Source organism: Haliotis rufescens, unplaced genomic scaffold (assembly GCF_023055435.1).
Source record: "Haliotis rufescens isolate VD_foot unplaced genomic scaffold, xgHalRufe1.0.p SCAF_9, whole genome shotgun sequence".
NCBI lineage: Eukaryota > Metazoa > Mollusca > Gastropoda > Lepetellida > Haliotidae > Haliotis > Haliotis rufescens.
This window is the reverse complement of record NW_025964383.1, coordinates 13,960,712-13,987,425: the sequence shown is the minus strand read 5'-3', so window position 1 is coordinate 13,987,425 and position 26,714 is coordinate 13,960,712. Positions and strand designations below refer to the sequence as shown.

Genomic DNA, 26,714 nt, shown 5'->3' with positions numbered 1-26,714 from the left:
CTTGGAACAAAATGGAGTCTATTACTTTGTGATTTAGTTGAGAAACTAATGCATTCATGGAATGACTGACATATTCCTTGGCCCTGTCGTCTAAGGCGCCGCGATTCGCTGTGCAGAGTTGCGTCTCTTGGGCACGCCAGAGACCTATTATTGTGGGTTCGAATCCCGGTTCGCCCCAATTATGTTTCTAGGTTTGTCAGCACCATACTCGTGCTCGTGGGTTTCATCGAAGTGGTAAACGTCTTAGACCTGCATCACTTCGGGCTTTCCCCCCACATTAAGCTGACACGCCGTGATATAACTGGACTACTGTTAAAAGCGGCGTTAAACCCAACTCACTCACTCACACATAAACGCAAACAATAACAAATGCATGGTGGATCACTTCACGCTTATCCACACAGACTCGTCCAAGAATTTCACAATTATGATGGCCTTTGACAGAATGTACAGAAGTTCTTATAGTCGGGGAAAGGGATCCATTTTCCCTTCATTACAGTTCTGCATTCATTATTGAAACAAGCCCGTAGATGCAAAACAGCACAACCATCTAACGATGAATTTATTCTGAAATTTATCGCGTAATGAACAGATTGCTCACACTCGATATAATATCGAGTTTTAAGATGAATGCAATAATTGAATTCAATGGAATACTTGTAAATCGACTTTTACCAAAACACAACGAGTATGTGCTGGAACAGACATGTCTGCTCGGTGCATTCTGCTTCAGGCAATACATATATGTGTTCCCCGTCTCACTAACACATACTTCTCGGGGAAATGATGTCATTGTGTCAGCAGCATACGCCTACGGATGTGACCGTAACTAATTTAATTCCAAACGCATGACAGCATACCATAGTACGCTTTTTTTAAAACTTGTATACCAGTCAACAGTCACGTTTGTCGACCATGTCCCGATCATAGTGAGTGAGTGAGTGAGTTGGGTTTTTAACGCCGCTTTTAACAGTATTCCAGTTATATCACGGCGTGTCAGCTTAATGTGGGAGGAAAGCCCGAAGTGATGCAGGTCTCAGACGTTTACCACTTCGGTGAAACCCACGAGCACGGGTATGGTGCTGACAAACCTAGAAACATAATCGGGGCGAACCGGGATTCGAACCCACAATCATAGGTTTCTGGCGTGCCTAAGTGACGCAACTCTGCACAGCGAATCGCGGCGCCTTAGACGACTGGGCCACCCATGCCCCCTGTCCCGATCATAGGTTTTCCAGAGAATCTAATGCTTGGAATACTTAACTAATCTGTGGTGTTATATTATACATGTATATACTCCACACAAATGCGGTGTAAATTTGTTCCCTGATACAGACGGGATATTTGTCACTTAACGCGGTGACCATGGATATAGTCAAATCACGTTACAGGTTCCGAACAATAAAAGCATGTGTGATCTGAAGTTCTGGACTTCCTCATAGATAACATAGATATCATAGATATAACAAAAGCAGAATCCACTGTGAGCGTATCCTGCCCCAGCAATGGCACTTGTCACAAACACAGGCAAGGACAAGTCAATTGTTCACCTGAAATTGCGTCAAATTTTGAAATGTCCTCAAAAACCATAAAAAGACAAGAAAAAATTTGACGGAAATGTGTTTGCACAAAGTAAAACGGCTGTTTGACAAAGCATGTTAAAAAGACACAAAAATATTTTACTTCAAATATCATCTTGACGAAGGAGAATTTATTGACGGTTTCCTCAACTTCAATCTATTTAATTTAGACTACCAAAAGGATTATCTTTATGTTATATCCACATTTTTATTCGATGTGATATAATGGTAAACATAGTTATCATTGTTTTATTGTGAAGCAGGCAAAACAGGCCAGCGTTTGGCCAAACAATGGGACGACTCTAAGAGCCTGTCCGATGTCCTTCAGAGTGGGTTAAGTCAGTGCGTGATGATGTCAATGGTAGAATGCACTAAGGTGCAAGGCCCGTTCCACAAGGTGATCGTATTGTAGCGCAACGAGAGTCGTTAGTCTTAAGTTAAAGTATGTGAGTTGCGATAGTCTTAGCCCTACGAAAATTTTGTGAATTCTAAAGGTGGTCTGTTGTATGGTATTAAATTCATACGTTTCAACTTTTGACGTGTTTGAAGTATTATTCTGTTAAACTCAATTGGACTACGCCGTGGATCGTGTAGGTGTCAGCCTGTTCGAACTCAACAGTATAATTTAAGAAACGTTATAAATGGCAAGTAATAAATAAAATACTAAACTCGCTCCCGTGAAAAAACAATTTTATGAAACTCGTGAATAGTTGTGGTATCTGACGAGCTATCTATCTATCAACTATTCACGAGTTTTATAAAATTGGTATTACACGGGAGCGAGTATAGTATTCTATATGTCTGCCCTACATGAAATGTTTGCAGTTGTTCTCACTTACAAGGGCTCAAATAACAAAACCATTATATATATTATATGATATTTATGTAAATTCAAAACGGCAATGCCAAAGAATCATCAATATCAATATTTATTTTATCATCCACAACTGGCACCCACGGGAGACATTGCTTGGGTGAGATCAGAAATTGCATCACAATGCTTTGCAGACCATTGTGACGTCATTGGTTACCATGACGTCACAATCAAATGATATCCCTAATGGCTCTGCTATTGACGCTGTTAGCAGTACTTTGTACATTAAGACACTGCATATTACTGTCTACAAACTGAAAAAGATAGAATGATGTTGGATGATAAATAAAATCTCACCCTCGTGTCTTGGAGTTTTCCAACGTTTATAAACGAGTGTTGATGTATTTGATATCAAAAGACACTCGGGTGAGATTCCCTAATCCAACGAATCAGATTCCCAGAATCTAAAACCGTGATGAGACGTGTATGAATGGATCACTGAAAGTCAGTGATGACACCGAGTGTAAAGAGTAAGCATGGCCTGCCCATCCGGCAACACCCGCCACTCACACAATTTACATAAACTAAAGTAAGTGTTTGTTAACATCACTACATTAATTGTGTGATCACTGAACTTGGTATAAGTGGTATATCAATTAATTCCACATATAAGGCCCCTTATTAACTGCGGACGAAATCTGCCTTAACTACGCGTCAGTACTATCAACTTGCTCTTTGTTGTGCTGGATTCTAAAGCTCCATAAATTATCCATTTAGAGAGAGATGCCTTACAGGGTCCAGCAAATGTACCTCTAACTCCCTGTCTAAAAGGTTAAAACGTAACCCCGTATGCAACCAAGGAAGAACTTTCTTTTCATTCAAAGAAAGTATTTAAAAGTGGAATTAATACCGTGTGGTTTCTTTGACAAATAACAGGATTTGCCTGAATTCCTGCAATCTCAGACAAGAATCAAGTTGAATGTGTTAAACGTATGATTTTTTCAACTTTGTACACCACTGTTCCACACGGCAAACTTAAGAGAAAACTTCATTCCTTGACCCATGGGACATTTGTCACTTAACGTAGTGACCATAGATACAGTTACATCAATAACTTCACAAGTTCAGGACACGTCAAACATGGAAGCATATGTCATCCAAAGTTTACTGAGAACACAATATGTTAAATGCTGGACCTCAACATAGATAACAAATGTATGGAAGGTGGGGATAGGACACTTAGGTGTAAAGCAGACAAGTTGTGCTTCCCTCCTTGCTGATCTGTTTCTTTATGAAAACGAATCGGAATTTCTGCGGAAAGCAGACAAGTTGTGCTTCCATCCTTGCTGATCTGTTTCTTTATGAAAACGAATCGGAATTTCTGCGGAAAGCAGACAAGTTGTGCTTCCCTCCTTGCTGATCTGTTTCTTTATGAAAACGAATCGGAATTTCTGCGGAAAGCAGACAAGTTGTGCTTCCCTCCTTGCTGATCTGTTTCTTTATGAAAACGAATCGGAATTTCTGCGGAAAGCAGACAAGTTGTGCTTCCATCCTTGCTGATCTGTTTCTTTATGAAAACGAATCGGAATTTCTGCGGAAAGCAGACAAGTTGTGCTTCCCTCCTTGCTGATCTGTTTCTTTATGAAAACGAATCGGAATTTCTGCTCGAATTGGCAAAATCAAAACATGAGACGTTGCCTAGAAGCTTTACTTGAGTTCCAGGTATATCCATGATCTGGTGGTGTTCAATAAACACCAAATAGTCAAGTCTGTTCCACTGATTTATGCACCTGAGCTAGAAATAAAAGAGATCAGTGAAACTGCCTCATCTCTTTCAAATCTTTGCCGACAGATTCAGAGTGATTAAACCCTATCAACACGACAAGATGGATGACTTCAGCTTTAAAATGAGTCAACACTGTCACGCAATATTTCAGCAGTTCCAGCCTTTGGGTCACAACGTTTGAGGCACAATAAAGCATGCTCTTTCTAAGGAGATTTCCAAGAGCGTCCTATGAGCGTCAGGGTTACAACATTCAAAGCCTTCGTACAACTTTCAAGCAGTTTTATTTTGACATTTGGAGGACATTCCAAATTAAACGCCCATTTTTTCATATCATTCACATTACTAATCTTATCATCACGAACCATGTATCACGAGCAGGGGGTGCCAGATCTAGATTACCCCCCACAAATTATGTAGATTGCCTCCCCTACTAATTATGCACTGGTCAGTTGAAAACCTTTGTCTTCTAACTACATCCGCATATGGGACAGCGACGCATTTGGTGGTGCACAGTCGTCACGCCATTCAGATAGCTCGTCCCATTGTTCGGGAATACATAACGGTACTGGTCACAGGTTGTAACAATAACCTTTGAACAATTTAAGGTGATTGGTGGCCATTCAGTGATACATTCGACGTTTGGGGAAGTATCTCCTGATCAATAGAAACAAGATATCAGATTATTTGGAGCTGTACTCAAAAGAATGATCGAGACACTGTCACACTTCAAATAACAACCCTGATCAGTTATTCGATTCGAGGATATCGAGGATATCCAAACTAGCACGATGACATTATCATCCCAATGTCAGAGTTTCAAATCACTGACCAGATGCATAGTGTTTTGAAACAAAGGACTAAAATCAGCTGACGGCACTGGGTATATAAGCAGCCAGACAATAGACATGGGCAGTTTTGACATGGCCTGAAGACTGACGTGTTGTCTAAACAAACAGTTGTGGACCTTCAGACGACCTTGTGTTGTTAATGCCGAATACATCACCTAAATACGAGCAGTCAAACTCTAGGTGTGTACAAGTCACATCGGGAATGAGTCAGTATTCTATTCCCCGAGAATAAAGTCTTCTCGGGGAATAGTCAAATGAAAAAATCGCGATAAGACACGGTTCGTCCGACACTAGATTCTCGGGAAACCAGTGTGAGATATTTGTCGATAAAGTCTTGTGTCTGAAATCTCTTAAGAAGACGCTCACATCTCACATCCGAACTCATATTGACACATGTTTGTGCAGTTTGTCTCAAATGAAATTGTCATTAGCTTCTGCAGTGTCTCAATTAAAATTTCATTAGCTTCTGCAGTGAGTCTCAACTCAAATTGTCATAAGCTTCTGCACTGTGTCTCACTTCCTAGTATCATTAGCTTCTGCAGTGTGTCTCACTCCCTATTGTCATTAGCTTCTGCAGTGAATCTCCACTCATGATGTCATTAGCTTCTGCAGTGTGTCTCAGTTCCTAGTGTCATTAGCTTCTGCAGTGAATCTCCACTCCTGATGTCATTAGCTTCTGCAGTGTGTCTCACTTCCTGGTATCATTAGCTTCTGCAGTGTGTCTCACTCCCTATTGTCATTAGCTTCTGCAGTGAATCTCCACTCATGATGTCATTAGCTTCTGCAGTGTGTCTCACTTCCTGGTATCATTAGCTTCTGCAGTGTGTCTCACTCCCTATTGTCATTAGCTTCTGCAGTGAATCTCCACTCCTGATGTCATTAGCTTCTGCAGTGTGTCTCACTCCCTATTGTCATTAGCTTCTGCAGTGAATCTCCACTCATGATGTCATTAGCTTCTGCAGTGAATCTCCACTCCTGATGTCATTAGCTTCTGCAGTGAATCTCACTCCCTATTGTCATTAGCTTCTGCAGTGAATCTCCACTCATGATGTCATTTGCTTCTGCAGTGTGTCTCAGTTCCTAGTGTCATTAGCTTCTGCAGTGAATCTCCACTCATGATGTCATTAGCTTCTGCAGTGAATCTCCACTCCTGATATCATTAGCTTCTGCAGTGAATCTCCACTCATGATGTCATTAGCTTCTGCAGTGGGTCTCACTCCCTATTGTCATTAGCTTCTGCAGTGTGTCTCACTCCCTATTGTCATTAGCTTCTGCAGTGAATCTCCACTCCTGATGTCATTAGCTTCTGCAGTGAATCTCCACTCCTGATGTCATTAGCTTCTGCAGTGAATCTCCACTCCTGATGCCATTAGCTTCTGCAGTGTGTCTCACTTCTTATTGTCATTAGCTTCTGCAGTGAATCTCCACTCCTGAAGTCATTAGCTTCTGCAGTGTGTCTCAGTTCCTAGTGTCATTTGCCTCTGCAGTGTGTCTCACTCCCTATTGTCATTAGCTTCTGCAGTGAATCTCCACTCCTGATGTCATTAGCTTCTGCAGTGTGTCTCAGTTCTAAGTGTCATTAGCTTCTGCAGTGTGTCTCAGTGCCTAGGGGCATTAGCTTCTGCAGTGAATCTCCACTCATGATGTCATTAGCTTCTACAGTGGGTCTCAACTCAAATTGTCATTAGCTTCTGCAGTGTATCTGACTTCCTATTGCCATTAGCTTCTGCAGTGAATCTCCACTCATGATGTCATTAGCTTCTGCAGTGTGTCTCAGTTCCTAGTGTCATAAGCTTCTGCAGTGTGTCTCACTCCCTATTGTCATTAGCTTCTGCAGTGAATCTCCACTCCTGATGTCATTAGCTTCTGCAGTGAATCTCCACTCCTGATGTCATTAGCTTCTGCAGTGAATCTCACTCCCTATTGTCATTAGCTTCTGCAGTGAATCTCCACTCATGATGTCATTAGCTTCTGCAGTGTGTCTCAGTTCCTAGTGTCATTAGCTTCTGCAGTGTGTCTCACTTCTTATTGTCATTAGCTTCTGCAGTGAATCTCCACTCCTGATGTCATAAGCTTCTGCAGTGAATCTCCACTCCTGATGTCATTAGCTTCTGCAGTGAATCTCCACTCATGATGTCATTAGCTTCTGCAGTGGGTCTCACTCCCTATTGTCATTAGCTTCTGCAGTGTGTCTCACTCCCTATTGTCATTAGCTTCTGCAGTGAATCTCCACTCCTGATGTCATTAGCTTCTGCAGTGAATCTCCACTCCTGATGTCATTAGCTTCTGCAGTGAATCTCCACTCCTGATGTCATTAGCTTCTGCAGTGAATCTCCACTCCTGATGTCATTAGCTTCTGCAGTGAATCTCCACTCCTGATGCCATTAGCTTCTGCAGTGTGTCTCACTTCTTATTGTCATTAGCTTCTGCAGTGAATCTCCACTCCTGATGTCATTAGCTTCTGCAGTGTGTCTCAGTTCCTAGTGTCATTAGCTTCTGCAGTGTGTCTCACTTCTTATTGTCATTAGCTTCTGCAGTGAATCTCCACTCATGATGTCATTAGCTTCTGCAGTGTTTCTAAGTTCCTAGTGTCATTTGCCTCTGCAGTGTGTCTCAGTTTCTGGTGGCATTAGCTTCTGCAGTGAATCTCCACTCCTGATGTCATTAGCTTCTGCAGTGTGTCTCAGTTCTAAGTGTCATTAGCTTCTGCAGTGTGTCTCAGTGCCTAGTGGCATTAGCTTCTGCAGTGAATCTCCACTCATGATGTCATTAGCTTCTACAGTGGGTCTCAACTCAAATTGTCATTAGCTTCTGCAGTGTATCTGACTTCCTATTGCCATTAGCTTCTGCAGTGAATCTCCACTCATGATGTCATTAGCTTCTGCAGTGAATCTCCACTCATGATGTCATTAGCTTCTGCAGTGTGTCTCGCTCCCTATTGTCATTCGTTTCTGCAGTGAATCTCCACTCCTGATGTCATTAGCTTCTGCAGTGTGTCTCAGTTCTAAGTGTCATTAGCTTCTGCAGTGTGTCTCAGTTCCTAGTGTCATTAGCTTCTGCAGTGTGTCTCAGTTTCTGGTGGCATTAGCTTCTGCAGTGAATCTCCACTCATGATGTCATTAGCTTCTACAGTGGGTCTCACTTGCTATTGGCGTTAGCTTCTGCAGTGTGTCTCACTTGCTATTGTCATTAGCTTCTGCAGTGAATCTCCACTCATGATGTCATTAGCTTCTACAGTGGGTCTCAACTCATGATGTCATTAGCTTCTGCAGTGTGTCTCACTTGCTATTGGCATTAGCTTCTGCAGTGTGTCTCACTTGCTATTGTCATTAGCTTCTGCAGTGAATCTCCACTCATGATGTCATTAGCTTCTACAGTGGGTCTCAACTCATGATGTCATTAGCTTCTGCAGTGTGTCTCACTTGCTATTGGCATTAGCTTCTGCAGTGTGTCTCACTTGCTATTGTCATTAGCTTCTGCAGTGAATCTCCACTCATGATGTCATTAGCTTCTACAGTGGGTCTCAACTCATGATGTCATTAGCTTCTGCAGTGTGTCTCACTTGCTATTGGCATTAGCTTCTGCAGTGTGTCTCACTTGCTATTGTCATTAGCTTCTGCAGTGAATCTCCACTCATGATGTCATTAGCTTCTACAGTGGGTCTCAACTCATGATGTCATTAGCTTCTGCAGTGTGTCTCACTTGCTATTGGCATTAGCTTCTGCAGTGTGTCTCACTTGCTATTGGCATTAGCTTCTGCAGTGTGTCTCACTTGCTATTGTCATTAGCTTCTGCAGTGAATTTCCACTCATGATGTCATCAGCTTCTACAGTGGGTCTCAACTCATGATGTCATTAGCTTCTGCAGTGTATCTGACTTCCTATTGCCATTAGCTTCTGCAGTGAATCTCCACTCATGATGTCATTAGCTTCTGCAGTGAATCTCCACTCATGATGTCATTAGCTTCTGCAGTGTGTCTCGCTCCCTATTGTCATTCGTTCCTGCAGTGAATCTCCACTCCTGATGTCATTAGCTTCTACAGTGGGTCTCAACTCAAATTGTCATTAGCTTCTGCAGTGTGTCTCACTCGCTATTGGCATTAGCTTCTGCAGTGTGTCTCACTCCCTATTGTCATTAGCTTCTGCAGTGAATCTCCACTCATGAAGTCATCAGCTTCTGCAGTGTGTCTCAGTTCCTAGTGTCATTAGCTTCTGCAGAGTGTCAACTCAAATTGTCATTAGCTTCTGCATTGTTTCTCAACTCAAATTGTCATTAGCTTCTGCAGTGTGTCTCGCTCCCTATTGTCATTCGTTTCTGCAGTGAATCTCCACTCATGATGTCATTAGCTTCTGCAGTGTGTCTCAGTTCCTAGTGTCATTAGCTTCTGCAGTGGTTCTCACTTCCTATTGTCATTAGCTTCTGCAGTGAATCTCCACTCATGATGTCATTAGCTTCTGCAGTGAATCTCCACTCCTGATGTCATTAGCTTCTACAGTGTGTCTCGCTCCCTATTGTCATTAGCTTCTGCAGTGAATCTCCACTCCTGATGTCATTAGCTTCTGCAGTGTGTCTCAGTGCCTAGTGGCATTAGCTTCTGCAGTGTGTCTCACTTCCTATTGTCATTAGCTTCTGCAGTGAATCTCCACTCATGATGTCATTAGCTTCTACAGTGGGTCTCAACTCATGATGTCATTAGCTTCTACAGTGTGTCGCACTTGCTATTGGCATTAGCTTCTGCAGTGTGTCTCACTTGCTATTGTCATTAGCTTCTGCAGTGAATCTCTCCTCATGATGTCATTAGCTTCTGCAGTGAATCTCCACTCATGATGTCATTAGCTTCTGCATTGTGTCTCAACTCAAATTGTCATTAGCTTCTGCATTGTGTCTCAACTCAAATTGTCATTAGCTTCTGCATTGTGTCTCAACTCAAATTGTCATTAGCTTCTGCAGTGTGTCTCACTTCCTATTGTCATAAGCTTCTGCAGTGGATTCCACGTCCTAGTGTCATTAGCTTCTGCAGTGTATCTCACTTACTGTTGTCATTAGCTTCTGCTGTGTCTCAAACACCCAAACTAAATAAGTAAGCCATGTTATGAAGGTTACACATGGGTCGGGTATATGATGAACCAGCATATTTATCACAATTCGTCATGGAAGTTTGGATGATGTGTAGCAATAAGTACAACATTAAATCCTATCTAACGATGTGATAGTGATTGTGTGAGCTAGCATGTTGCGCTATTAAATCATGTTGACGGAGTTACGCCCTGCCATATTTCCCATGTTTATAAGGTGTATCGTGACAGGAAGTAATATTTCCATTGAACAATGTTAGTTAACGATTTTTCTGCCATTATGCAACAGCGCAAATGGCCATGTTAAATAGCTATATATGAGGAACTACAATACATGTGCCAGCGCGTTTCCAATTTTACACTATTTATATTAACGTGTCAAATATAACCCGATGACATCATATTTACATTTTTTACTGTGCACGTCATACTTCCCGTCGTTTATCAAAATAGACTGCGTGTGAGAAATTAGAGGAAATGTGTCGTGTTTCTTGGTATCATTTGAGATTGATCTGATTTTTATGGATCGTACGACAAAATAGAGCATGTGTTGACATGTAATAGAGGTTCTCACTTAGTCTTTGTTTGTATAAGCTGATCAAAGAGATTATGAGTATAAAATATATGTTTATTGTTACCAGATATATTAATATTAATCAAAGAGGTAACAGAAACCACAGAGACCAAAAGTAACCAGGTGGATTGGTAAAAATAAAAGATAAAGATTGATAGTGAACAAAGATAAAAATAGTTATTTTAATGAAAGACTTTGATAAATCAAAGATATTTTAACAGGTATTTTATTTTTTTTAAAAACAAATAGTTATCTTAATTTTCAAAAGTGGTAGTAATTAAAGGTGAGGTGTGGTGAAATGGGGTTTAACGTCGCGTCCAATATTATTGGACTTATATAGCGACGTGCATGTACGTGTATGTGTTTGTGTGGTTGCTTGTACTAGTCCGGACTGATGCCGATTTATAGTGCTAGCACACTGAGATACCATGCCGCAGTTTAACATGAATACCCCACTCAGACACAGTATACTGACTCCGAGCCGACCAGTCCTTGTTTTAGCCACTTAATGCCAAGCGCCAGACAGGGTAACAACAAGTACCATCTTTTAACGTCTTTTGGTATGACGCGCCCGGGGATCGAACCCCGGATCTTCCGCTCTCCGGGCGGGCTCTCTACCACTAGACCACGGAGGCGGTCGTAACAATAAAATAAACAAAGATATTAAGAGCAAAAAGGCATTAGTAACCAAATGTGTTAATAGTTAATAAAAGAGAATACAAGTACAATATATTTGTTTTATTTGTGGTCTTTCTCATATATATATATATACATAAAGCTTTTTGATTTTAGGCAGTGCAATGTATATTTATTAAACTTGTTTGGGAACACACTCGAAAGCCAGGCTTTCTAACGACTTCATGGTTTGTTATTTAACGCTACATTCAGCAATATTCCAGCTATATGACAGCGGTCTGTAAATAATTGTTTCTGGCCCAGACAATCAATTGATTGATATCATGAGCATCGATCTACGCAATTGGGATACGGTGACATGCATCAACCAAGTCAGCGAGCCTGACCACCCGATCCCGTTCGTCGCCTCTTACGACAAGCATTGTCGCCTCTAATGACAAGTATATCTGCCGCATGTGAGTCGAAAGCTGGTTTTAAACGTGTAAAAGTTTCAGAAAACGACAAACGATCTTTCAAACATTTTACGTTTTGAGAAATGGTTAATTGAATCAAATAAGTTTACAGTAAAGTTGACTTTTGTATTATTGCTTATCGAAAGTGCATGTGTATATTTTTACACAAGCGATCGCCAGATTCACTTCAAAAAGCTATTCTTAGCCGTGGATAAGTTTTTCAGAAAAAATGCCAGTCACAAGTCAAACAGACGTCTACGAAATTCACGAAAACTAAATTTAATGGTTTGCAGAATTGTGTGCAGAGTTATAAAAACAAATGTTGCAGAATTTACAAAATTTTGATCGCAGAAGTGTTGAATTTTTGAGCGCCGAATACAGCGGGAATTGATAAAAAACTGGACAGTGGAGAAAATACATTTGTGGGTACAAATGTTAAAACATACCTATTAATGCGCACATTTTCATATACTTCTAACGAGATGTAAACCGAAGAAGTTTGAAGGTGGGAATTTATATAAAGCACTTGTATTAGAAACTTGGACGTCAATTTCATCTTTTGAATTAAGTTTTACTACACCGTCAAGGTAACTGTTAGTGAATGTTTCACTTGTTCGACACATTTCAACACTCTTGTACAGTATTACATCCGTGTCGGGCAAATTCTGCCTGTTGGTTCTTGTTATTGAATGCTTTACATTGATGTTGTTGACAAGCTCAGATCTTGTTTTCAGCGTTAGGAAGGAGTAGATATTATAGTAGCCTGCTTCTGTTACTTGTATTCTTCGTCCATCCACCAATTTAACTTTCGTCGTCACGTGGGCAGCTCCATATCCATCTTCATCAGTCCATTTGTAATGTGAGGCTGAATAATAATGATATTTCTTATGAATTCGATAATTTAATCGTTAGTGTTTTGTTATGGTTGTTTGTTGTTTAACGCCGCACTCAGCAATATTCCAGCTATATGACGGCGGTCTGTAAATAATCGAGTCTGGACCAGACAATCCAGTGATTAACATCATGAACATCGATCCATACAATTGGGATACGATGACATGCATCAAAAAGTCAGCGAGCCTGACCACCCGATCCCGTTGGTCGCCTCTTACGACAAGCATTGTCGCCTCTTACGACAAGCATGGGTTGCTGAAGATAAAATAAACAAAGAAATAAGGAGCGATATTCTTGCAAACGTTCGGATTCTATGTTTTGGCAATTTCAGAGAAGGAGAGGTTTACAGAGCTAAATTGGCATTTTGTGCTAATGGTCAAAACACAAAGGTGAAATCAAGGTTAAAACATGAAAATTTGAAAAAAAAACGGAACAAATTTTAAAGCCCCTCTAATAACTGAACATACGCTACATCTCATTACATTTGGACAAAAATAGATGAGTTTATGACCAAAAAGAGGTTTTTCAATATAGTTGCTATGCCGTCCCTTCACTAACTATGCGTATACCAAATTTCATAACTTTTTGAAAACAAAAAAATGGTCATTAATAGGATTTCAATATGGGTGCCGCGTCATCAGTGGTGGTAACAATCACTTGAAGTTTCAGATTCAGCGGTTTCTGACGATGCACGACTGACAGTAAGACCATTACAAAATTTCACTTGACTTTCAGTCATAGCTAAAATCCTGGACATGTACACTTGTATACAACAGTTTACTCCGGATATGACGAAGTGGAGGCACATAATATTCCGTTCGTTGTAATCGAAATGTGTCACACACAATATGCTAACCCTGTTTGGGGATTATATTTGGCATCGATGATGTTTTCGATATAACTGACTTCGCTTAATCCGTATTATAAACATATTCCCTAATTGTTCATATTCTTGGATTTTTCTGATGTCGTAAAACGTTTTGCATCATTTCGGGTTTTCATCCTGCATTAAGATGCTGCTCAGTGATATAACTTAAGTACTGTTTGAGAAGCTTCAATTCAACCGCTTACACACAGGGGCGGTTGGGTAGCCGAAGACCCGGGTTCGATTCCCGACATGGGTACAATGTATGAAACCCATTTCGGGGGTCCCCCGCAGCGATATTGCTGGAATATTGCTAAAGGCGGCGTAAAAAAATACTCACTCACTCACTCACCCTTACACACATGTCGCATATTGCGCTATGTATTCATGTTACGTGTACCTTTATATTCACACCATATGCCGATTGAAATAAGTAGTCTATTTTGACAAGTAGGTTTTTCCTGTGGTCGGTTACAGAGTTGGCTAGCGTTGGGGTTTGTAACAGTCATACTCTATATTTAGTACCAACAGTATTCCTCGAGAATATCGATTTTCCCTAGATAATGTTTCAATGAGGCAGAAAGGACGTTTCGTTTTCTTTTGAACGTTTCATGTTTAGTGCCGCACTCAGCAAGATTCCAGGGGGGATCTGTAAATAATCTGGACCAGACAAGGATGTAATGCAACAGAAACGCTACTTGTTACAAATAATGTCAATAGCTTGTTTATAGATGTTTAGGTATATGCGCTCATAGATAATATTTTGACAAAAAATCGATGAGGGGGGATGAGACATTGAGTCACTCCATCATTCAGAGTAAGGTCGTACCAGTGCAGGTAGAGAATAGGTTTTCAGCAACCCATGCTTGTCGTAAGAGGCGACCAACGGGATCGGGTAGTCAGGCTCGCTGACTTGGTTGATGCATGTCATCGTATCCTAATTGCGTCGATCGCTTCTCATGATGATATCAATCACTGGGTTGTCTGGTTCAGACTCGATTATGTAGACCGCCGTCATATAGCTGGAATATTGCTGCGTGAGGCGGTAAACAACAAACCAACAAAGACAAATAAGGTCGTAAGAAGCGGCTTAATAGATCTGGCGATGGGGCTTAGTGACTTCGTTCATAGCGTGTCAATAATAAATACCTATCACTGCTTTATCTGGTCAAGAATGGATTATTTAAAGACCGCCGTCATATAACTGGAATATTGCTGGGTGCGGCGTAAAACAACAACCATGCATATGGGGTGAGGTGAGGTGAGGTGAAATGGGGTTTAATGTCGCGTCCAAGATTATTGCACTTGAAAAGCGACGTGCATGTACGTGTGAGTGTGGCTGCTTGAAATGCCCGGACTGATGCCGATTTATATTTCTAGCTCACTGAGATACCATGCCGCAGTTTAACATGAATACCCCACTCAGACACAGTATACTGACTCCGAACCGACCAGTGCTTGTTTTAGCCCCTTAATGCCGAGTGCTAGACTGGGTAACAACAAGTACCATCTTTTAACGTCTTTTGGTATGACGCGGCCGGGGATCGAACCCCAGACCTTCCGCTCCCCGGGCGGACGCTCTACCTCTAGACCAAGGATGCGGTCACCATGCACAGGAACATGCCAACAAAGGTATAATTTTGATGTAGTGGTGTGTTAATCCGGGGTTCAGATGAGAAGCACAATTTGAAAAGACATCATAGGGATGGAACATACCAGTGTCAGTGTCAAGATACAGGTGTGCTGATGAAGGAAGCGACAGGGGCCGTCCGATTGACTGTTGCTGCTGCATCATCATCGACTTTATATTCATCTGAAACAAGTGATACCCAGAAGATGTATTCATTGTACTCATCCACTCGATTCATATGGGTAGAATATGTCTTCAGCAACTCATGCTTGCCGTAAAAGGTGACTATGCTTGTCGTAAGAGGCGACTAACGGGATCGGGTGGTCAGGCTCGCTGACTTTGTTAATGCATGAAATCGATCCCAATTGCGTGGATCGATGCTCATGATGTCAGTCACTGGATTGTCTGGTCAGGACTCGATTATTTACAGACCGCCGTCATATAGCTTGAATATTGCTGAGTACGGCGTTAAACAACAAACAAAAACAAACGATTCATATAAATAACGTTACCGAACTGTTCACAACACATTTACCTTCAGGTTAGGGATATACATCTTCTGTGTACTTTCATTTCTAAGGCCCGAGGGGGCGGGCGGTTCGCCTAGTGGTCAAAGTGTTCGCTCGTCACGCCGAAGACCCGGGTTCGATTCCCGACATGGGTACAATGTGTGAAGCCCATTTCTGGTTTCCCCCGCCGTGATATAGCTGGGATATTGCTAAAAGCGGCGTAAAACCATACTCACTCTATAATCTGCGTTATTTGCATTTTCGGGCGGTCAGGTAGCCCAGTGGTTAAGGCGTTCGCTCGTCACGCCGAAGACCCGGGTTCGATTCCCGACATGGGTATAATGTGTGAAGCTCATTTCTGGCATCCCCAGCCGTGATATTGCTGGAATATTGCTAAAAGCGGCGTAAAACCATACTCACTCACTCACTCACTATTAACATATTTAGCAAGATTTATAGATGATTCAGAGCCTTACCAGATTGAGAAGCCTCCACAGTCCTTCTGCTTGACGAAGACAGCAAATGTTGCCATGTTTCGTTTGAACTACCTGCAGATGACTGTTGAGTTGCAGCAGGTCAACATGTGGTCTGAAGTGGCGACAGTTTGTACACACAGCTGACTTGTCCATAACTTCAGCGGATTGTGCCATTATAGTATTTGTCTGTGTCTCTTCTCGATGACATACAAGAGGAACCAACAGTACAAGTAATATAACATTAACACACAGAGATACAGACACTGCTATCCATCCCCATGTCCGTGCACGAGACAAACAATGGTTCTCTGTCCCGATGCCGTTTTCAGAGGAATTCGGGTTGATCATGACACGCGAAGCGGTATCAGACATGGCCGCGTCTTTACCAATAAGCTGTATGTGGACGATAATTCCGAAGTTGGTTTATTCCTGCTACCAGAACCAACGTCTGAGTACTCAATGAAGATGTAACTAACTGCGATCAAATTATAGCCACGTGTGGTTTTCCCACACGACGGGTCTTACTCGAGAAGTACATGATCAGAGTTCTTCCTCCTTTCACATTCGCTTAAGAGACTTTGAAGGCTGTACACATATTACCGCGCGCACAACACTGCGTTAGTCAACTCAAATTGTTCTATCCGTTAATTGTTTTGACGGTGATATTAATACAGCCACATTGCGATCAAACCTACTTTCGCTTTGTCAAAAACACAGATCTATTTAGCTATAGGTTACGTCAGTTTACGAAACTCTTCTCACTCGGTATTTCGAATACGGAACATGTGGTCATATTACAAAACCCAGGATTACAAAATATTTAAGTCGAAGGGAATTCCTGATATATATAAATACATATTACAACTTCCATTCTCGTTATTAAGCGTCAAATTAAGTACCCCATGTGTGGGTTTCATCGCTTCATCGGTGAAACCCTATTAATCGGATGATATCGTCCACATGAAATCCTTCGGATTAACAGATTATCTTATCAACGAAACATGGGATGGTAGAATATACCTATAATGGTTTACTGTCAGGCTTAGTGCCCACATTTGATATTAAGTTTTAATATGATTGATATACTTTTTGTTCAGTATTTTTACACGTCAAAAGACAATCGTGTCTCACATGCCACCAGGTCAGATATAGATATTGTATTTTGGTGTGACATTCATCACTGATTTTTATCTCTCATGTGACAATATGTGACACGTAAGTAATGAAATCTTTTTTTTTTCGGCATGTTCGGACTTTCTAAATCCGGATTAGCGGAATGACTGACGTCACACTGTCATTGTTTTAAGAAAGTGGATGTTTGGCATGCATGTAATACTGATTTAGAATGACATCCTTGTCATGTTAATAAGTCTGATACATTTGTTTGTTTCAGTTTATCTAGACTTTTTGTGATAATATTTGTGATTGTGAGTTATAATCTGTTATATGGACGATATAACACGAGCCGCCCGGAAGACTAAATTTCGATTGCAGGATCCAAGGAAGTAGAGTGAGTGAGTGAGTGAGTGAGTTAGGTTTAACGCCGCTTTTAACAGTATTCCAGTTATATCACGGCGTGTCAGCTTAATGTGGGAGGAAAGCCCGAAGTGATGCAGGTCTCTGACGTTTACCATTTCGGTGAAACCCAGGAGCACGGGTATGGTGCTGACAAACCTAGAAACATAATCGGGGCGAACCGGGATTCGAACCCACAATCATAGGTTTCTGGCGTGCCAAGGGACGCAACTCTGCACAGCCCCCACAGTGAGCGTATCCTGTCCCACCGGTGGATCCAAGCAAATTCCCACCACTGAGGATATGATACAATCTCATTAACAACAGATCTTAGTTCTCGCTATCGCTAAACAAAGATCTGAGGACACCCCATTACGGGTCGAGTCAGAACGACATTTCATCCAACCAATCAGAGGGTCGCTTACCAGATCATGAAAGTGACGGACGGAATGTGTTTTCTAATCATCCAACCTCGAACAAATTAACAGAGGGTATTACGATCGACAGTTACGGTTTTTTATTATATCAATCTAGGCTATCTAAAATCCATTCCAGAATGTTCTTTTTATAAGTTTACATTTTTTAATCGAGAATACGTCTAAATATGTTTCGAAGCGTAGTCGCCAGTTTGAAACTTGTGTCGCAAAGCTCGGGAAAGCTGCCTTCTGATTGGCTTATGTCGATTTCTTGTCGGTCATTTCATTGGTCGGTTAAAGTTCGCGTAAGGTCGTTCTGACGTGACCCGTTAAGGGATGTCCTCAGATCTTTGTTTAGCGGCAGCGAAAACTAAGATCTGATTTGAATGAAATTGGATATGGTAGCAAGTCAAGGCAGCATGAGTGTATATGATCTGTTGTTATATGTGTTTATCAAATACGGTTTGGGGCGTTAATAAAATACGCTGTCGTAAGTATATTCTAATCAAATCAACTGGATAATTGAAAGTCCTTTCTCCTTTATATTACATAACATCACTACACATAATTTTGACAGTTGCAGTAACACACAATACAGTGAGTGAGTTATACACCACTTTGAAAAGTATTTCAGTTATATCACTGCGTATCCGATCGATGTGGGAGAAACACCCGAAGTGGTTCAGGCTTTCAAACGGGTGTTCGCGAAAAGGTGAGCGTATCCTGTCCCACCGGTGGCATCCGTCACAAACACATGCAAAGGCAAGTCAATTGTTTACCTGAACAAACACGGAACATATGGTGCATGACATAATAGGGAATTGCATCAAACATCATTTCTGTCACTGATGCGTCAAATTTGGAAACGTTTTGTAAGCTTTACTGGGGGCTTTACTGTAAAGAAAGGGGATTCGATTGTGACGTATTTAGGTCACGTGTTACTGTAGGTCTCCCAGCCATTGTGTATCGCTTGATGGCTTCCTTTAAAGTGTAAACACAAACTCCTTCCTCCTTAATCATCCTGATCATATGACGCCTGACAGACAGCGATATCTTATCTAAAAATATATCTTTCCTTGTCTTGACTTGCGGCGTTCTTTGTTTATTTATAATGCAGTTTTCGTTGAATATCTACGCGTTCAAATATATCTGGAACTGAAATAGCAGATACCATCAAGCGCTTGATATAATTTCCTGCAGATTGTATAATGTCGGAAGGCCAGGACCACCAGATGGATGCGCATTATTTTGTATTGTTATGAACTGGAAAACCAAAAACACATTACAAGAAAATGTCGAAAAAAAAGTCGCCCCATATTGTTTTATTTCAAACAAATATGTCGAGTCAACCTAGAAATTAAATCGTAAGATAACCTCCAATAATTAGTAGTATACGACTGAAAATAAGGATATAATGATTGGATTAAACACTTTTTGCAACTAAACTTAAACTTTTTATATTACCTGTAATAAACACACGCTTGGTATTGTTGAAAACTACAATAGATCATAATACGATGCAGATACGATGCAATGTGAACATAAATAACTGACCAGTTGGCGAAAGTGATGTCCTAAAATGGTCATATCCAAGAAGGATGCACACAGGCGGGGATTCAAGACGTCAGCGCTAGAGAATAATCAGTCTCGAATATCTGCGGAAACAGAGGGCGTAAAAGGCAAAACAGTGATGAAAATAATTATGAATAGATCACTGAAAATCAGTGCTGACACCAGGTGTTCGCGAAAAGGATAAGCATGTCCTTCTCAACCGATAGCACCCGCCACTCACAATTCATATTAACAAAACTATGCGTAAGTGAGGAAGGAGGCGTGAGAACATCATGTAGCTCCAGAGAGGCGAAATAAAGAGTCCTGTCCAAATAACTGTTCATATATCCTAGGGGGGCACGGATGGCCCAGTCGCCTAAGGCGCCGCGATTCGCTGTGCAGAGTCGCGTCCCTTGGGCACGCCAGAAACCTATGATTGTGGGTTCGAATCCCGGTTCGCCCTGATTATGTTTCTAGGTTTGTCAGCACCATATCCGTGCTCGTGGGTTTCACTGAAGTGGTAAACGTCTTAGACCTGCATCACTTCGGGCTTTCCTCCCACATTAAGCTGACACGCCGTGATATAACTGGAATAATGTTAAAAGCGGCGTTAACCCAACTCACTCACTCACACACTTCATATATCCTTTGGCTTTTTGGTGTTACCAAGACCCAACGACCTCTAGGCTTGACCTTAATTTTCAAAACATTTCACAACCGTCCTTCAAATGGTTCTATATAATACCTGCCCAACAACTACTTCTTACATGATCAGACCTTCTGCTACGTAATTCCATGAAATGCAATTCAAATAAACTGTGCAAAGGGAGTATGTATACATCTGTTTAAACATTGTTTTACTGGCTCACAACATATTGTATTCAGTACAATATTTGTTGTTGATCTATTTAAGACACAAAACAACAATGCAAAGGTACTGTAGCTCATTGGACATGAAGTCAACGGACGACAGTCACGTACACAGACGAGAGTCACGTACATGTAATATATGTGACTGTCAACATCGATACTCATATGTTGTGCTTAATATTTAGGTGTAATGGGCAGTTAGCAAACAAGGAAATACATTTCAACATGTATAGTCATATATTTATAAAAAAAAAAAGGATGTAAGGTATAATATTGTATAACATCGTTGCAATACATAAAGTTTGTTTGTTTGTTGTTTAGCGCCGCTCTCAGCAATATTCTAGCTATATCACGGCGGTCTGTAAATAATCTAGTCTGGACCAGTCAATTAAGTGATAGATATCACGAGCATCGATCCATTGCATTGGGATCGATGACGTATCAACCAAGTCAGCTAAATCCCGTTAATCGCCTTTTACGACAAGCATGTGTTGGTGAAGACCTATTCTACCCCGGATCTTCACGGGTAGCACTTATACACGAATGAATGAATAAGTAAAAGTACAGAGTGCAATTTGAACATTTGGTTTACCTAAATGAGGAACATAATTAGAGATTATTAGCCGGCTGGTTTTCCTATCGTAAATATCACATATATTTAGAATATTGGGCGAGCATAATACTCACATTTATACCTAGCATATGATATTTACGATTCGGAAACACGTAATGCCAGTCTTAAAATATTCAAAGATTAAGACATATTTTCATTCACTGTTTTAACTATTGAAATCGTGTAATGATAATAAGGCTATTCATACTGCACAATATTTCCACACCACACAGGGTCATCTTCCAAGCGATACGTACGTTAGTATTACCAAGGTCAGTGGATCAGTTGGCATTCCAATTTCACTCACTGCGGAACATACAACTCAAGCTGTTACTTTGACCAGGTTATTGTTTTATATTGTGTCACAGGAACGTTTGTTGCTCATTAAATATAAAATACAAAACTACAAAGTTTATTTAAAGTTTTATATATAACATAAATACATGTAAAACACCAACAAATATATAAATGTTAATAATCTTTTGATATATAGGTATACAATTCTGATGTTGTTATAACATTTGTTTGTAAAATAACTCTTTTGTTTTAACCAGGAATAAGGAATAAGAAAAATGCTTAGGATCGGATGGACGAATATACCTTCGAAATTCGAATACAAAGCTTTCCTCTCGAAAATACGAGTTAAGGTATTACTGAACATCATGAACATCATGAACAATATAAACATATTCAAGTCTGGAGCATCTTGCGCTCTGGCCCATTGATTGTACAGGGTTTAATTACTTTTTTACAAGCATGGGTTGCTGAAGACCTATTCTACCCCGGATCTTCACGGGTCGTTTAATGAAGTAGTATAAATACCTGGTCACGAAACTATTTCTTGACACAACCAAAACGTGGACAAACCTTTTTCATTATGGATGACTGCAGTGCAGAAAAAGCAGTAATGAACAAGAAACGGGTTTTCTTATGAAGCGTTTTTATCAGGTCAACATATAGGACATAGTGTTTGGTTCTCACACAAAAAGATAACTCAGTTCTAAAAGATCTTTGATACAGACACATTGGGTTGACTTTTTTCACTATAAAGACCGTGATTCTTTTGAGGAATGTTTCCGTGAACTATACTACTTACGAAACATCTATGATGTTTATAATGATTGTTGTTTTGCCCTGTAAAAGCACGACGATTAGAGTTGCCTTCATGGCGACATTATGATGTACCTGCACCAAAAACAATAACAAACACTCTGAAGCCATAACGCATACACCTCCTGCAAAATCACTTAAAACGTATGGTTCGAAAACAAAAACCTTGAATGAAGGATGAACCATCACACATGGCCGAACAGTGTACACAAGGTTGAATTCCTTTGTGTGAACGATGAAGTGACATTACATTCACAAAATTAATTCATACTGTTTTAAATTGGTTTATTTCAACCTTGCGCATGATGGCAATTTGGTAATCAAATCAATTACAAAATATGAAAAGGAAAACGGTTACACATCACGATCGTCGGCAAACATGAACACATATTCTATTACGTTGAAGTTGTTAGCTGATGACTGTCTAAATAGGAATCCGAAGAAACGAAATAGTTCATCACAAGGATAGTCGATGTAAAATAACGAATTCAACTTAAGCTTTTGATACGCATCGTGTTTACAGTTTACAAGAAGTCTGTGACATCGATGCCAAGGAACTATTTTCAGTCCCCATGTTTTTGTTTCCTTGATTAGCTCTTTTTAAAACAGTACATTCAGAATGCTTTCAGCTGTTTTGTTATTCAATGATAATATTATTTAGCTTGGGTTTGGACCGCCAACCTTAATTAGTAGTACCCAATTTATACACCAGTTTAAAGTGCTTGGGCTATGCCCCTACAAAATGCAAGCTAAATAAAGTGGATGAAGGAAATGAGAAAATATACGATATTTATGTCCCTACAAAATACAAGCCAAAGAAACTGGAAGGAGGAAATTTGTAAATATACGATGTGTTACTGACGTCGACAAACACGCCATCATCTTGTCTCAGTCGGACAGTAGCAGACAGGAAGCTGGTGACGAATCTTTCACCAGCTTCCGGCATCGTCTTCTTGGCCATAAGGATTACAGTACTGCCGAGGTTTGGCAGGTGCGTGTTGCTCCTTCTCATGGTGTTGAGGATGTTGTCAGGACGTCGTCGTCGTTGGCGGGTCTTGAACGTGAAGAAGGAGTAGATGTGGTAGAGGCCTGGCCTTGTTACGCGTAGAGTGTTGTTGTCACAGCTGATGTCGCTGCTTCTGTAGGCGGAACCGTAACCAAATGTATCTGTCCATGCCAAAGAGGGATCTGGGAGGAGGAGTAAAGTGTGTTACATCCAGGTTACAGAGCATTACACAAGGGGCGAAGTCAATGTCGTTTTGGTTTGGGTTTGTTGTTTAACGCCGCACTAAGCAATATTCCAACCAAATGACGGCGGCCTGTAAATAATCGAGCCTGGACCAGAAAATCCAGTGATTGACATCATGAACATCGATCCACGCAATTGGGATCGATGACATGCATCAAACCAAGTCAGCTAGCCTGACCACCCGATCCCGTTCGTCGCCTTTTACGACAAGCATCGTCGCCTTTTACGGCAAGCATGGGTTGCTGAATACCTATTCTGCCCGGATATCGTTGGTTGTTGTAACATAACAGAATAAAAAAAACCTGATTTACTACAAAATACCACTTGCATATGATGAGGTCGACCACATACCTATTTTGATTCCCAATTCTGTGGATCGATGCTCATGATATTAATCACTGGATTGTCTGGTCCAGACTCGATTATTTACAGACCGCCGTCATATAGGTGGAATATTGCTGAGTGCGGCGTTAAGCAACATTAACGACCTATTCTACCCCTGATGTTCACGGTTGCCTGAATAGTAAAATATCATGTATATTGGTGCCATCTATGTGATGCATTACATTCAAATAATGGCTGACAAATCACCATTGGCATATGACCATGATGTATTTCAAACGGTTCAGAAGAACACGTTCTCAGCATACAGTGAAAATATTACCCTCCATTAACATTCTAGACTAAGTTTACTTACTGGTCGCAGTCAATGCATCACTATCAAGGTACATGTGGGCTCCGGTGTTGTAGTTGTGTTTGACTGCAGAGTCATTGTTGTGGGTACCCTGGTTCCTGGTGCTGGCGCTATCATGGATTCGGTCAGTAAACTGAAATTATACAAAATATGTCAATCTATCGTTGTGCTTGTAAACCCCATTTTATTTGGAGCAATTCCATTCTCAGTGTCCTGTTTTCGTTCCTGTCTCGCAATTAATGTTCGACCACACTATTACAACGGGTGAGGTGAAATGGGGTTTAACGACAGGGTAACAACAAGTACCATCTTTTAACGTCTTTTGGTATGACGCGGTCGGGGTTCGAACCCCGGACCTTCCACTCTGGGGCGGACGCTCTACCACTAGACCACGGAGGCGGTCACTATTACAACGACTATTATAATGACTAACATATTACTTGTCGTCTTTAGGTTTTGGACTGTGATACGAGTTTGTTGACGTACACGTTCGTATAATGCCCACTGTCATGGTGTTAGAGAGGAACCTTTCATTATTTCATGTGTTATTTGTTCTGAGGAGGTGGTAAGATCCCATACTTACTCGAACTGTGATAGAGACTTCTTAACATTTGGATAATCTAATAAGTTCTATTCATATATTAGATTACTAATAATATTCATAATAAGATTACTAAATTTCACTGAATGCAGTTTCAGACATCCTGGATGAATACAAGGTAAACCGAGGTTATAATACCCTGGCGTTCAATGGAGGGCAACTTTAAATTTCAGGCATTAACATAAACTAGGCTCCTGGCACTCCTAAACAATCGAATAGTTATCGAAGAGTCTATCAAGTAAACGTCCGTGGTACTGGAGGAAACATCCAATATCAGGCTATTTATATTTTACAGTCACCCTGCTCTCGTATACATCTAAAACCTCCTCACAGAAAGAAGTGGAGTGATCAATGATTCCAAATTGTCGTAAAACGTGGTATTACGTCAGTGTTCTATTGATCTGTGTTGCTCTGTCAATGTGCAAGGCATGAGACTTGAACTGCATCTGGTTGCCTGTTTTCAAACCTCTTTCTGTTGCTTCTCCATGGCTTGGAATAGCACGTCGTAACATGAATTATATAAACAACCCAGCTTGACGTGTAATTACTTTACCCTGATGTGTTTATTATCTAGTCACTTCTATTTTAAGACCCAACGAATCCATTGTGAGTGAAAAATAAACACACGTCTTTAAAGCATAACATAAACACATTCTGTTCCAATCAGAGACCCGTGAAGATCCGGGGTAGAATAGGTCTTCAGCAACCCATGCTTGCCGTAAGAGGCGAGTATGCTTGTCGTAAGTAGGCGACTAACGGGATCGGGTGGTCAGGCTCGCTGATTTGGTTGATGCATGACATCGATCCCAATTGCGTGGATCGATGCTCATGATATTAATCACCGGATTGTCTGGTCCAGACTCGATTATTTACAGAGCGCCGTCATATAGCTGGAATATAACTGATTACGGCGTTAAACAACAAATAAACAAACAAACAAAACTGATAATATAATAAATACATAATTTTATGAAGTAATGATAACTCTAAAGGGGAAGAGATAAACTTACGATCGCCAGTAGCCTCTGCAGACCTTCGACATTTTCCAGACAGCAAACGGAAGTTGAATCAGTGACGTAATGCACGGTTAGATCGTGCAAGTCGGGCCTGCTGTCATTGCCCGGATGTACACCGACAGACGTGCAGCTCGTGCATACTGTGCTCTCATGCACTGTAGCCACAAAAGTTTCAGAAAACAGACTGGCACTGTCAGTTGCCTTGGTGTTGATGTGTTTACACAGGTAGAACCCAACCGCAATGTTTAGTGACAACGACAGCAAGCAGGCCGAGATAACAATGCAGTAATTGCTCGTGCAGGACGCCCTATCGCGTTGTGACGTGTCCGTTAAAAGAACGCCTCCCACTCTTGTGTAACGGTAACCGGACTTGCCAGGAATCGTAGACTGATCCAGGGATACAGTTGATAGTTTACATTTCCTGGTACTCGGTCCGAGCAACAAGGAGAGAGCGCCCATAGTTGCAGGCGGGTCTACGCTGTCCTTTCTTTACGTGGCACGTAAGCTCAACATTCGTTGTCGAACTTCGCGTTTATCTGTTGCACAACGTCAACAAACTATTTCTGAGGCTGATCGCATATAGTCTATAAATAGGTGTGGGGTTTCCCTTTATAGCGTGTGTTTATTTTTATCGCGATCAATCAGTGTATCTGGTACAGAGAAGGAACATATTGATTTGTAGAAGCCTCGCTTTCAGAATTCGGACAAAGCCCGATACTCACAATGGACGATTGATATGAGCTTGCTTTCAGAGGGGATAAGAAATTTCATTTTCGTTAGCTTTCAAAATAGATGCATTTGCTTAGGAAAGAGGTGAGGATGGTTTTCATTGTAAATCCAAATACCTTAGCACCTGTTATCTGTTAAAGTTACTTATACGCGTTTTCCGGGGCGGTCGGGTAGCCTAGTGGTTAAAGCGTTCATTCGTCACGCCGAAGAC

The 26,714-nt window shown here is 41.0% G+C and overlaps 2 protein-coding genes across 2 annotated transcripts; both read right to left on the bottom strand.

The window, feature by feature from the left end:
* Nucleotides 1-11,300: 11,300 nt before the first annotated feature.
* Nucleotides 11,301-17,649, bottom strand: LOC124125182. The gene is made up of 3 exons (XM_046488456.2): nt 16,140-17,649; nt 15,241-15,337; nt 11,301-12,630 (listed from the first exon to the last, which is right to left on the bottom strand). Exons 1-3 carry the CDS (start codon nt 16,509-16,511, stop codon nt 12,230-12,232), a joined length of 870 nt encoding a protein of 289 aa, XP_046344412.2. The 5' UTR covers nt 16,512-17,649; the 3' UTR covers nt 11,301-12,229.
* Nucleotides 17,650-22,236: 4,587 nt separating this feature from the next.
* Nucleotides 22,237-26,332, bottom strand: LOC124125181. Its single transcript, XM_046488455.2, has 3 exons — nt 25,769-26,332; nt 24,161-24,290; nt 22,237-23,402 (listed from the first exon to the last, which is right to left on the bottom strand). The coding sequence occupies exons 1-3, from the start codon at nt 26,231-26,233 to the stop codon at nt 23,005-23,007; spliced, it is 993 nt and encodes a 330-aa protein (XP_046344411.2). The 5' UTR covers nt 26,234-26,332; the 3' UTR covers nt 22,237-23,004.
* Nucleotides 26,333-26,714: the final 382 nt, after the last annotated feature.

Bases quoted from the DNA above. Each gene is read 5' to 3' on its own strand.
- LOC124125182 (XM_046488456.2), bottom strand. From the start codon at position 16,511: ATGTCTGATACCGCTTCGCGTGTCATGATCAACCCGAATTCCTCTGAA. The intron at 15,338-16,139 runs GTAAGGCTCTGA...CACTTGTTTCAG, and splicing joins TGTGGAGGCTTCTCAATCTG to ATGAATATAAAGTCGATGAT. The intron at 12,631-15,240 runs GTATGTTCCATC...ATTATTATTCAG, and splicing joins GTATCTTGACACTGACACTG to CCTCACATTACAAATGGACT.
- LOC124125181 (XM_046488455.2), bottom strand. From the start codon at position 26,233: ATGGGCGCTCTCTCCTTGTTGCTCGGACCGAGTACCAGGAAATGTAAA. The intron at 24,291-25,768 runs GTAAGTTTATCT...GTATAATTTCAG, and splicing joins TGCAGAGGCTACTGGCGATC to TTTACTGACCGAATCCATGA. The intron at 23,403-24,160 runs GTAAGTAAACTT...TCCTCCTCCCAG, and splicing joins TGATGCATTGACTGCGACCA to ATCCCTCTTTGGCATGGACA.